This window comes from Orcinus orca, chromosome 2 (genome assembly GCF_937001465.1).
Source record: "Orcinus orca chromosome 2, mOrcOrc1.1, whole genome shotgun sequence".
In the NCBI taxonomy this organism is placed as follows: Eukaryota; Metazoa; Chordata; class Mammalia; order Artiodactyla; family Delphinidae; genus Orcinus; species Orcinus orca.
In genome coordinates this window covers 190,212,283-190,225,289 of record NC_064560.1, presented here as the reverse complement: position 1 = coordinate 190,225,289, position 13,007 = coordinate 190,212,283, and the positions used below count along the sequence as shown (strand labels likewise).

The window sequence follows — 13,007 nt, the reverse complement described above, 5'->3', positions numbered from 1 at the left end:
GTAGAGAGGAAACTTAATTTGACATTAGAAAAGAACCTGATTGTACCTACATGTTGCTTTGCAGAACTTTCAAAAAGTGAATCTAAATATCGTATTGCTTTCAGAAGGCTTCTCCACTGTGAGGCAGCCTTGCCTGTCTTTTGGGAGTCATTAAGCAAGACTGAACTCTCCCTGATGATTAAAGGTCTTCACTATGAACATCTAGGACCAGCGAAATCCTCAGGTCACCTTCTGCTTTTATATTTTAAATTATTATGGCTTTTCCCTCTTTGGGAAAACCCTGACAAGCTGCCCAATCAAAGTCCTCGCTACTAGCAATGTGCCTGGCCAGTTACAGTTCTTTGCTCTGGCTTTGGAAACCAGAGGTGCTGTGTGGACGGGACAGATGCTGAGTGAAGGTCTGAGGAGCTCTCGAGGAGTCATGCGTGAATTTAGTGTTTTGCCTGATTCAGTCAATGAAGTTCAGTGAACAACTGAAGGCCGGTTATGTGTCAGGCAGTGTTCTAGGCGTTAAGGATATAATAGTGGATTAAAAAGGTAGTATCTTTGTCCTCACGGGATCAGAAATGTCATTTTGAGTTTACGAGCTCTGATAGCACAAGAGCGGTGGTGCAGGACAGTGAGCCGTGCTTAGGCTGGTTGATCAAAGGATGAGAGATATTGCCTTCAGATATGAAGGGCTCTGCTCTTGGATTTCATTTTTCTCTTTGTCCTTGACTTGAACAAAGATGAGGCATTAACTATGAATGCGGAGACCAAGAAGTTATGGGGGAAAGTATCAATTCATTGACCTGGTATTCTTTGCAACTACATAGGAAAATCACCTCCTTGGGTTCAGCCTGTCCTCACCTCAGCAAATTTAGCACCTTTCAGGGTCTTTGCATTTTAACCCACTGCCACTCCACTTTGCATGGCCTGTCACCTTATTCAGGCTCTGCACCAGTGTCACCTCTGCAGGGAGGACTTCCCTCTCTCCTCCCCCACGTCTCTCTACACTTTGCCTCGTTTTATTTTTATTCCCGGCATTTAACTCTTAGTGACACATTATGCGTATGTTTGTAGTCTGCCTTCCCCATTCAAAGGTAAGCTCCACGAGGGCAGGGACTTTTGTTCGCCACTCTATTCCCAGTTCCTAGAAGGGGCCAGCACAAGGGTATGTAATTTGAACTATCTTATAGTCCTGTGATGGCTTAAGATTATATTACCACCACTTTTTTTCTTCGAGACATTTGTAAATGAGGTTTCTGTGTGTAACACACTTGATAACTCAACTGTTCATATAAAAAAAAAGTTTTCTTTACTTGGAGGTGTTTGTGTTGGAATCTGTGTCTGAAGAGCAGACCACATGTTAGAACTGTAGAAGTTCAGAAACATTCAATCCACAGCCTTCTCACTCAGGAAAGAGTTCCTAAGAATACTAGCCTCAACATGTTCAGAATAACCACAAGACATTTTTCTGTCATTTCTTTCTTCTGACCAATCACAGCCTGAAGGGCTTTAGGCTATTAGTCCCTTTGGCTTTGCCAGTTTTGTCCTTCTACTTCCATCTAGACCAAGATGCCCATACTGGCCTTTTCCAATACAGCTGACCTCCTAAAGTAGGGAGCTGGAGCCCAGCGAGGCATATTTGAGTAGGTTGGTTTTTTTCCCCTCCAGGGTGAGTTGTATGTAAGTCTTCCTAAATGAAGGCTAGAATGTCCAGCCCCAGACATTATTCCCTTAACGACAAAACTAACCAGGGTAGACACAGTTCCATGTTTTAACAACTCATGCTTTTCCTTTGAAGTTTCTGTTCTGCAGCAATAGAAATGGTAGGTTTTAGAAAGCACAAAGTCTAGAGAAAGGGAAATCTTAAGATAATAAAATAATCTTATTTTCCAACTGACAGCTATAAATACAAAGCAGTACATTGAGAAGAAAAAAATTCAGCTTTCACACAATCCTTTTAAGTAAGTCAAGAAGGTTTCATGTTATCTGAGGATAAGTGAATGGGAGACTTTTAAAAATCCCCTAGTGTGTTAGTGGTCAACAATACAGAAACTGAAAGTCAATTAAAGATTTAAGTAACTTCAGAAAAATAATCTCAGAAACACTTTGTCAAACTATTTCCAAAGCCAAGAATGCATAAAAGCTGAACAAAAGATTTAGAGCCATCCCAACAAAAACCAGGAGGACATGCAGAGACGGGAAGTCTGGCAACACACGATGATGAAGCAGGTGCCATTTTCCATTTTAAGTATGTAGCCTGGTTTTAATCATTTTCCAGAAATGGTTCCAAATTAGAAGAGAAAAAAAAAAACCTTTAAAAGATATTAATAAGTCTAAACTCTTCACTCTGTTTGAGATAAAATGTGACTTCACAGCTCAGACTCTAATAGGCTATCACACCTGAAGAAGAACTATGACATCTAGGGACATCCCTGGTGGCGCAGTGGTTAAGAATCCGCCTGCCAATGCAGGGGACACGGGTTTGAGCCCTGGTCCGGGAAGATCCCACATGCCGCGGAGCAACTAAGCCCGTGCACCGCAATTACTGAGCCTGCGCTCTAGAGCCCGCAAGCCACAACTACTGAAGCCCGTGCACCACAACTACTGAAGCCCGCACTCCTAGAGCCCGTGCTCCACAACAAGAGAAGCCACCGCAATGAGAAGCTCCCGCACCACAACGACGAGTAGCCCCCACTGCTGCAACTAGAGAAAGCCTGTGCGCAGCAACAGACCCAACGCAGCCAAAAATAATTAATTAAAAAAAACCCAAAAACTATGACATGTAGATTTAATAACATGTCTCTACCCTACCCTCCAAAATTTCATATCCGCTTTTAGATGGTATAGAACTCTCTACCCTTTTCATTCACGTTAAATTGGAAAAAAGCCCAAACACACCTAAGATGACCTTTAAAACTTCATTCTCTGATGAAAAATAAGAAACATATACCTCTAGCATACCAAAACTTTCGAAGAATTTATAGGACAATTAAAGTCACAGTATAAATATCATTAAGAACAGAAGCTGGTCAGGTTTCCCGTTAGGCACCAGCAGGCTACTGCAAAGGCATTCCTGACAGGAAGGACTATACCCTTTGTCCAGCCCAGGATCTACATATGCCAATTATATATGAAGAGAGACTGCCAGTGCCCGGCATGGACAAAATGAGAATTCAGACATGTAGATGACAAGGAAAGCCAAAACAGACATTATACTGGACTTAAGGCAGAGAAAATGTCCCTTTTCAAAGAGTAACTCTATATAGTCTCTGCCTTGGAGTATTTTAAAAACACAAAGGGTGTCACACCAAATTTGATTCCTAAATGCTACCAGAGGGGCTATGGATGTCCTGAGCCCACCCAAGGTATAGGCTAGAGAAAAGGAAAAGAGGTGAAGGAAGACAATGGATGAACGAATAAGAATTAAAGGAAGACAGCATGTGGGGTGGGAGGGGGAGGAAAAGAAGCGCACACATCACTAATGCAATTACAAGTGGCATCAGCTCTGATTTCTGGCTCTGCTCGTGAACGCCGATCTGGAAAGGTCTTGTTTAAATGGGAGTGAAAAATTATTATTTTTAAAAGAAAAATGCACAGTAAATTTTACTTACGTATTTATAGAAAGATTTATACCAATCAAGCATTTAACAATGTAAAAAGTAAATCTACATTTGCAAAGTTAAATATATGAAAATACAAAGCAGACTGAATTATCAAAAAGAAAACATTTTATTTATATCACTAAATACAATTAGTTTCCCTGATTATAACCCATGAGTGTCACCTAAAATACAGGATGGTCTGTACAGAGGCAGGCACCCCAGCATCTCCGTGTGTATGCATATATACACTGAGCCCCTGACCTCAGAAAAAGCAAGAGCTGAGCTCGTTAGATTATTTTTGTTTTTAGAAACTCTTACCATTTGAAGGAAATCAGAAGAAGATTTTGGTAGCAGAGTACTTGTATAATAACTTAAAAAGTTAAAAGCCTGTAGTGATAAAATAATCTTGTGTACCCTTCTCAGGAATTTCAGGCAAGTGACCCTTCTGCAGACCCCAAAACTGGAGAGAGATGACCAATCACCAGAACAACCTGGCTCAGTTCATTTGCCATGTGGTTGGTCATGGTGCATTTCTGGTGTGTAAGTCAACAGAACAATCATGACCCAGAGGTGAAGCAAAGCCTGAAGAAAGAAAAAACAATTTATGTATTAGCCAATAAATCAATCCTCCCTAAAGGCCCACTGTGCAGTGCACTGAGGGCAGGAGCTATGTCTCGTTTGTCTCTGTACTCCTGTGGCTAGTGTGTCTGCAACAGTGCAGGCGCGCAGTACGTGTTTACTGGATAAACAAGGAAGAAACAACTGTGCAGTCAAATTAACTAAAAAGTGCAATGGAAGGTAATAAAGAGCTACAATACCTACAGCATTCTCAGCTGAGAGGGGCAAAGTCTTGAACACATTCACAACATGCACACGTACACATAACTAACCCATCAGGGGATTACAATGCAGCGTAGATGGCCTGATTAAAACTGCTAGGTGTACATGAAGTTGGCTGGAAAGGCTTTTTAGAACAGAGTTGTGGTTGGTGTTTTGAAAGAGGGTTTAGCCATGATTTGGTGAAGAGGAGATGGGAAGACATTCTTGACAGGAATAATGTGTCAGGTTTCAGAGGTCGATTTAGGGTCCAGAACAGGACCTGCAGTGATACATTTCCACTAACTCCCTCATGGTGGTGCTGACATGATGAGGTTCCATCACGAAGTGCCTTGCACACAAGAAGTGCAACATCTCATCTCATGCTGGCAGAGGGTGCCTGTGTTCCTCATAATCTCCCCACCCAGATGTGGGCATGTTCTGAATCCTTTCTGATGCCATTCAATTTTTTTTCTTTCGCTCTCTCCATTCCCCTCATCTTAAAACCTTTTTGTTTAAAGGAGTAACTCTTCCCTCTAGTGGCTCACAAGGAAATTTCTAAGTATGCGTTTATTTCTTCTCAAGAAAACTGCCCGTCTTAATTCAGTTCAACTACTTTTAGACATCCCCACTCAGAACAGTCAGTGGGCTTTTTAGGCTCACAGAAGATATGACACGGCATCCCAAACTATGGTAACCATTTTATTAGAGCTAAGAAATCTAAGAAAGAAAATACATCACCTTTGAGATCCCTTTAGGAAATAAAGCAAAACACATGGAAATAATTAAACTTTACTTGAAGATAAAAATGAAATCAATTGTTTTGTATTGTATCACTGGAGGGGCTTAGAAATAAAGGTAATCATTAAACTGCACTACGGTTAGTTTTACTGTCGGAAAAGGCTTCAAGCAATTTATTTTTTAGACATAATGAATTATCAACATTACTTGTACACTTTAAGGAAAAAAACCTTAATTACCAAAAATGAGTTCTATTCTCTTTCAAAATTGATTGCTAAAAGTTTAGTCAAAAAGATCAGCAGCTGAAAAAAACTAGTTAAAAATCAAATGCAGCACTGTTTTTGCAAACAAGTTTACTTACCATATATATAATTACAAAAACTCGTGCTATGGGGTATCTTCGGAGAAAAATTCCCAGACGGATGCTGTGCAAGTGGTAGGGGTGGAGAGAGAGGAGAGAGTTACATTCAAAACATGTTCCTGTGGTAATATCTCTTCATGCTTTTTAAGACTTTACTCATTTAAACTATTTATGTGGCTACCACAAAAGACAGATTATTTCTGTTTTACAGTAGATTGTTAAATGATTACTTGAAATAACCATATAAAATATCATAGCAGTGAACAAATATTTTATCATTATTTGGGGATTGATTGTTAAGCTTTTAGCACAAGCTATTCCTCTTAATTCTTCAGCTACAACTGCAGAAGGCAAACTTGGTCCCTCTAGCAATCATTTTTCTTTTAGGAACCAAAGGCAAGTGTGAACACATGAATAGGAAAAAAGAGTCTAGTTGGAATGAACCTGTAAATAGCTAATCTGGGAGCTTTAGCATGGACACATACTTCTAAAAGGCTCCCAACTACAGAAACTCAAGTAAACACTTTAAGAGTGGGAAGCATTACGACGTCCAGACCTATTACTATGCCTTTCTGCAACATTTTTTCCCTAAGACGGATACATGTACAGATACACCTTTCTTCTACGCCCTTCTGCTTCTTTCACTACCCTTGCATATATGCCTTCACTGCCTTGCATATATGTTCTCTAAAAACTAATATGTATGTTGAATACATTAATAGTTGAAATAGAGATGCTCAATAGTATGGAGACAGTGACTATGGCATCCAAGGCTCATGGCTTCAGGAATCCAAATTAGTAAATCATCCTCATTTTTAACACCACAGCTCTATTCTGACACAAAAAGGTAAGAAGAGACTGTTCTGTTAGGCAACGATTCATTTCAACTATGTTTAATTATAAAAACTAAAAGGCAAGAGAGTTTAGTAGGTTATTTAGATATGAACTTTATCAAGGCTATACACATATACCGGGCGAACATTTTCTTTGTAAGGTGGATGACTACTAGTATAAAAAGTTTTATTTATAAATATATATAACATATAAATTTTTATTTATATAGTATATATAAAATATATATGAAAATAAGTACTATTCATTTATATATAGTGACATCTTTTATTCTAATCATATGATGAAGTAAGGAGATAAAACATTCAAATGGATGCATTTACATGATACAGGCTTTCTCAATGAAATTTAATGAGTTTTCAAACAGAGTTTATTACAGAAAGAAGAGAAATGATCAGAGTTAAACACCTTCAACAAAACACAGGCACTGGCAGACCTCTTAAAGCAATTTCATGACACTGAAATATCAGCTTGGGGGACTTCCCTGGCGGTCCAGTGGTTAAGACTCCGGGCTCCCAAGGCAGGGGGCCCGGGTTTAATCCCTGTTCAGGGAACTAGATCCTGCATGCCACAACTAAAAAAGATCCCACGTGCCGCAACTAAACATCCCGTATCCTGCAACGAAGATCCCGCGTGCCGCAACTAAGACCTGGTGCAGCCAAATAAATAAATAAGTATTTAAAAAAAAAATCAGCTTGGGAATTCCCTGGTGGCCCAGTGGTGAGGACTCCGCGCTTCTACTGCAGGGGGCCCGGTTCAATCCCTGGTGATGAAACTAGTCCCGCAAGCCGCATGGCGCAGTCAATCAATCAATATCAGCTCTGCTGGACAGGACTCACTATGACTGAAATCACTGGAGAATGTTACAAAAATAGGGTCCGTCACTCACTGGTGCCGGCACTGCTTACCTAAACTGGTCAATTGAACTAGCGGCTTTGCGGACTTTTCCATACATTCCTGCCAGATTAGTTTCTGTGTCAGTAAAAAGAACAGGAACGTTTCGCAGACGTGTGCCTGTTTAAACAAGAAAATAAGTAATTAACGTACAGACACCAAAGTCAACTTTCTAACAAAATTATAGTTGAATATACCTTATGTTACATATGGAAGAAATTCTCAAGGTCAACTTTTAAGCAATAACCAAAGGTGAAAACATTAAAAAAAAGACAGTTTAAATATGTAAACTTCCATACCCGCAAAAATCATAATTCAAAAACTAAGAAAATTATTTTCCTATGAAAGTAGCAAAAATCAGAGTTTACCGAGTATTGGTGAGAGGCAGCATTAATGGGCACTTTCTTCCTGGGCCCGCAGGAGTGAGGCCACACACCCTTTCTACAAAGCTGGTAACTCCCAAATTCGCATCTCCAGCCCAGCCCACCTCCAACTCCAGGCTCGTCCATCACCCTTTCATTTCCATCTGGATGTCTAGTAGACATCTCAACTTAGCACACCGCACACTGTTATCCTGATTGCCTGCCCTTGCTGCCAACCTTCTCTTCCTGCAGTTTTCCCCATCTCAATACACAACTCCACTTTTCCAAAAACCTTTAACTCCTTTCTCTCAAACTCCACATCTGATCTGCCCGCAAATTCCATCTGCTTTCCTTTAAAATAAATCCTGGACCCACCCCCTCCATCCCCACTCTGGTCTGAGTCACCAGCATGTCTTACATGGGTTAATACCATGCCCCTCCCTCGTCTCCCTGCCTCAGTGCTTAGCTCTCTGCAGTCTACTCTTGACACAGCAGCCAGAGACATCTTGTTAAAATATACAGGTCAGCTCAGTTACCCCTCTCAAGACCCTTCTATGGCTTCCGACTTCATTCAGAGTAAAAGTCCTTATACAGACCTAAAGAGCCTCCTCCAAGTTCTGGCCCCTCATTCAGTCTACTCCAGCTGCACTGGTCTCCTGCAATATGCCAGCTATACTCCTGCCTCAGGGCCTTTGCACTTCTCTCTGCTTGGAACACTTTTTCTGTAGATCTCGTCATAGTCTACTACCTGACTTCCTTTGGGACTTTAATATAATGCCACCTTTTCAACAAGGTCTTCCTTGACTACCCTGTTTAAATTATTATCCCCTCCTCACATGTGGCACCCTGCACATCTTTCTCTGCTCCATTTCCCTCTGTAGCACATATCTCCAGCTCATACCACTTGTTTACTGCCTGTCTCCTCCCCTGTATTCCCCCACGACACCAGAATGTGAGATCTATGGGGCAAAGAGTCTGGCCTCTTGTTGGCCACTGTATCTCTGCAACAGCACCTGATACTGAGTGGGCACTTAATAATTGTTTGCTGATTTCGGGAACAAGAATTAAAAGCCTTTAAATGTGGGTACTTATTGACCCAACAATTCCATTTCTGATCATTTATCAATCTCCAACAATAAGGAACTGATTAAACAAACTACAGTGTTTTCATGTGATAAATTTCTATAAAGCAATATATACATATTGTATGAAATATATTATTAAAATATATTAATATGACAAAAATTAAAAATCAATAAAACAAGTACTGCAAACATATATAGGAAAAAAGTCTGGACAAAGATGTTCCAAAATGTTACCTGAGGGCAACAGATTATCAAGTGATTTTAATTTCCCTTTTTTTGCATTTCTTTTTATACTGAGACTGTTATTAAAAAATATATATAAAATAACATGTTATTTGAAAAAAAGTTCTAAAAATTTAAAGCCAAAGAACTAAGATTTGTTGAATGACTACTTTGTAGTCAAAGTAGTTATGAAGTTCTAAGACTAAAAACCTGATCTGTTGAAACTTATGCTAAAATCTTCAATATTCTTCTTGATCATGTATTTTGAGAAACTATACATTTCTCCATTAAAATTACAGAGCACGGATATACTCATGTGACTATGTATTAACTTTAATATTAATAATTATGGTTATTAAAGCAAATCTCACTTTAAGATTCCTGAAAGCCCCTCTCAACTGAATTATTTGTCCTCACCACCCTGTTAAGTGTCCTGGGCCTTCTTCTCCAGGTTCGAAACCAGTGTGGGACAGTAATCAGCCCATTGTCCAGTTCATTAACGATCATACCAAACAGTGCATAGCCCAGGCCTCGAGAAAAATGGCTGCTTTGTTAGATAAAGCTTCTTTTTAAACAAAAATGGTCTTTCTGTAACTTTTCAAATCATGTTTGAATTAGCAACATTAAAAATTAAGGCAACGAAATATTCTTTTGAGATTCCCTATTTTTTTTTTTTTACCTTCACCACCGTCAACTCCAGACATGTTAATAGAAGACCCATTACTACTGCTTCCAGCGGCGGAGTTCATTTGCTGCTCAAGGCGCTCCAGCTGGAAGACCAGAGAGTTCTTCTCTGTGCTGAGACTCTCCAGCATAGTCTGCTTCTGGATGAGAGTCTCTGTCAGCTGATGGAGTCGGTTTTCTAACTCAGACTGACTGCTATTGCTTAAAGTTTTATTCGTAAGCTGAAAGGCAAAGTATTCATAAGATTACTACATAAAATGAAAGGCATACAACACAGAAACCACTTTACTACATTCCCACAGGTAAACCGTGGCATTAAATGATTTCTCAAAACTCTACGATTCTTTCACCATCTACAGAAGCGATTTTCAAACTGTATTAGTGGACCATGAAATCAATTTGGTGGGTCACAGTTGCCATTTAAAAAAACAGAATAGTACATAGAGGGCACAGCATATAGTGTGTGAGAGTATTCTTTTGTGAAGCTTGTTTTGGTTTTATACGTGTAAGTGTGTGTGAGTATAGAGACATGACTTAAACTGTATTTCTTGCTATGTCATCACAGTCAAAAACATTTGAAAGCACTGGTACACGGGACACAGTTCAAGCTTCTCAACCTGGATTCAAAATCTCCATAAGTCAACAGTTGTGGTGCACTGCAAAAACCACAATCTCTGCGCTGCAATTTCCTAGCTACCTGACCTTGGACAAGTTGTTACACTTCCCCCAATCTGTTTGCTCACCTGTGAGGGTAAGAGTGCCTTTTGCACATGGCACTTTGGGATATGAAAGGAGAATTTTCCTAGTAGGGTCTGGCTGACAGTTGCTCCTTAATAACTTCATTCCATCTTCTATTTGCTCTCACCTGTATCATCTTCCTCCGCTCCCATCTGGCCTCTGTTCTGCTGTTCAAATTTTCCCTTTTGGGCAAACCCAGTCCCCTTCTCTTCTCCCCAGTCCCCTTCTCTTCTCCAGGCTCTGCCTCCCTTCAAAGCCTCTTCCTTGAAGCCCTTTCCAACGACTCCAGCCCGAGCTGATCTCAGCCTTCTTTTAGACTCCTACTGACTATCTTGGCATTTAGCTTCACTATGGTAACAATTTTGCCTCCTCAATGAAACTGCCAGTCAGCTCTGTGAGGGCAAGAATCACTGTCTGCATCAACACAGTCTGGAAAAGAGGCTGAGAGACTGATCTAAGTTGAAAACCCCAGCTCTGCCACTTCTTAGCTACAACCTAGGGCAAACTACAAACTACACTGAGGTATAGCTGACTTTTAGTTTCAGGTATACAACTTAATGATTTGAAATTTGTATACACTGTAAAACGAGCGACACAGTAAGTCTAGTTGCCATCCATCAAGCTTCCTTCCTTCTAAACCGCTTACAGCACTCCCACAAATTAATTGCAGGGCTAGGTCTACAATAAGTAACTACGAAATGGAATTATATTGAGTATAAACTAAGATTTACTTACTATTAAAAAGGAATGCTCAATTTTAAGATTGTACTCTGATCCCCAATCTACTTACTCCACACTTCAATATTTTTTAGTTGAGGCAAAATTTACATTCAGTGAAATACCCAGATCTTAAGTATAAAATGAGTTTCAACAAACGTATTAACTGTGCAACCAACATCCAGATAAAAACACACACACACACAAAAAACAAAAAAACAAAAAAACACAGAATATTTCCATCACTCCCAGACAACACTGCTCTGCTGTCTATAACCAGAATTTAGTTTTGCCATTTCTTGAATTTCCTATAAATGGAATCATACGGTATGATCACTTTTCTGTGTGGCTTTTTAAAAAGATTTATCCGGGGCTTCTCTGGTGGCGCAGTGGTTAAGAATCTGCCTGCCAACGCAGGAGACATGGGTTCGAGCCCAGAAAGATCCCACATGCCGCAGAGCAACTAAGCCCGTGCACCACAACTACTGAGCCTGCGCTCTAGAGCCTGCGATTCACAACTACTGAGCCTGCGCACCACAACTACTGAAGCCCATGCTCCACAACAAGAGAAGCCACCGCAAAGAGAAGCCCGCGCACCACAACGAAGAGTAGCCCCCGCTCGCCGCAGCTAGAGAAAAGCCCACATGCAGTAACAAAGACCCAATGCAGCCAAAAATAAAATAATTTTTTAAAAAACTAAAAAAATAAAAAAGATTTATCCATGTTGTTGTATCAGTAGTTTCTTTTTATCGCTGAGTAGTATGCAATGTGTTTATCCATGTACTTTTTTTTTTTTTTTTTAATTAATTAATCTTTGGCTGCGTTGGGTCTTTGTTGCTGTGCACAGGCTTTCTCTAGCTGCGGCGAGCGGGGGCTACTCTGTGTTGTGCGTGGGCTTCTCATTGCGGAATGCTCTCTCTTATTGCGGAGCACAGGCTCTAGGCGTGCGGGCTTCAGTAGTCGTGGCATGCAGGCTCAGTAGTTGTGGCGCACGGGCTTAGCTGCTCCGCGGCATGTGGGATCCTCCCAGACCAGGGCTCGAACCCGTGTCCCCTGCATTGGCAGGCGGATTCTTAACCTGCGCCACCAGGGAAGCCCCCACGTACTTGTTGACAGACACTTCAGTTGTTTCCAGTTTGGGCTATTTATGAACAAAGCCACTACAAATATTCCTGTACAAGTCTTTTTGTGGACATATGGCTTCACTTAAGACTGAGTAAATATCTGAGGTTATAGGTTAGATGTATGTTGTTAATCTTATCAGAAACAGCCAGTTTTCAAAGTGGCTGTACCATTGTACCCTTCCACCAGCAGAGTATGACAGTTTCAACTGCACCACATCCTCAACACGTGGTATTGCCCATCTTTCCACTTTCTGCCAGTCTAGTGGGTGTGGAATGCTGTATCTCCCTGAGGTTTTAATTTGCATCTCCCTGATGACTAATGATTTCGAGCACCTATTCATGTGCTTATCTGGCTATTCATAATCTTCTTTTGTGAACTGTCTACCCAAGTCTTTTGTCCATTAAGAAAAAAGTAGTTGTGCATCTCTTTAGTTTCTGTAAGAGTCCTTATCCTGATCACAAACCCTTTGCCAGCTGTGCTATGCATTGTAACTAGCTCCTCTCAGTCTGTTGCTGACCTCTCTTCATTTTTGTAATGGAGTCTCCTGACAAGCAAAAATTTTTAATTTTGATGAAGTCCAATTTTATCACTTTTTCCGTCTATGGTTAGTGCTTTTTGTGTCCTAAGAAATCTGTCTTCTCCCAAATTGCAAAAGATTTCCCTATACTTTCTTGTAGGAGCTTTGTAGCTTACACCTAGCTTCATTCCAAATCAGTTTTTGTTAATTTTACAAGTCTAATTAGGGGATAAAGATCAAGGTTCATTTTTTTCCACAAGTTTTTATCTAGTCCCATAAAATAGTTTTTAAAGAATGAAAAAA

The 13,007-nt window shown here is 40.3% G+C and overlaps 2 protein-coding genes across 5 annotated transcripts in view; both read right to left on the bottom strand.

Moving 5' to 3' along the window:
• The window catches only part of SLC24A4 (solute carrier family 24 member 4), a 640,065-nt gene that overhangs the window by 215,603 nt on the left and 411,455 nt on the right, over window positions 1–13,007 (bottom strand). The window lies entirely within an intron of this gene.
• GOLGA5 (golgin A5) overlaps window positions 3,699–13,007 on the bottom strand; it is a 35,646-nt gene continuing 26,337 nt past the window's right edge. For all 4 annotated transcript variants that reach the window (XM_033419128.2, XM_049706582.1, XM_049706581.1 and 1 more), the window contains exons 10-13: window positions 9,603–9,828; window positions 7,269–7,374; window positions 5,509–5,572; window positions 3,699–4,172 (exon numbers count right to left, since the gene is read on the bottom strand). In XM_033419128.2, the coding sequence (XP_033275019.1) occupies window positions 4,092–4,172; window positions 5,509–5,572; window positions 7,269–7,374; window positions 9,603–9,828 (477 nt within the window). In that variant the 3' untranslated portion in view covers window positions 3,699–4,091. The remainder of the gene's footprint in view (window positions 4,173–5,508; window positions 5,573–7,268; window positions 7,375–9,602; window positions 9,829–13,007) is intronic.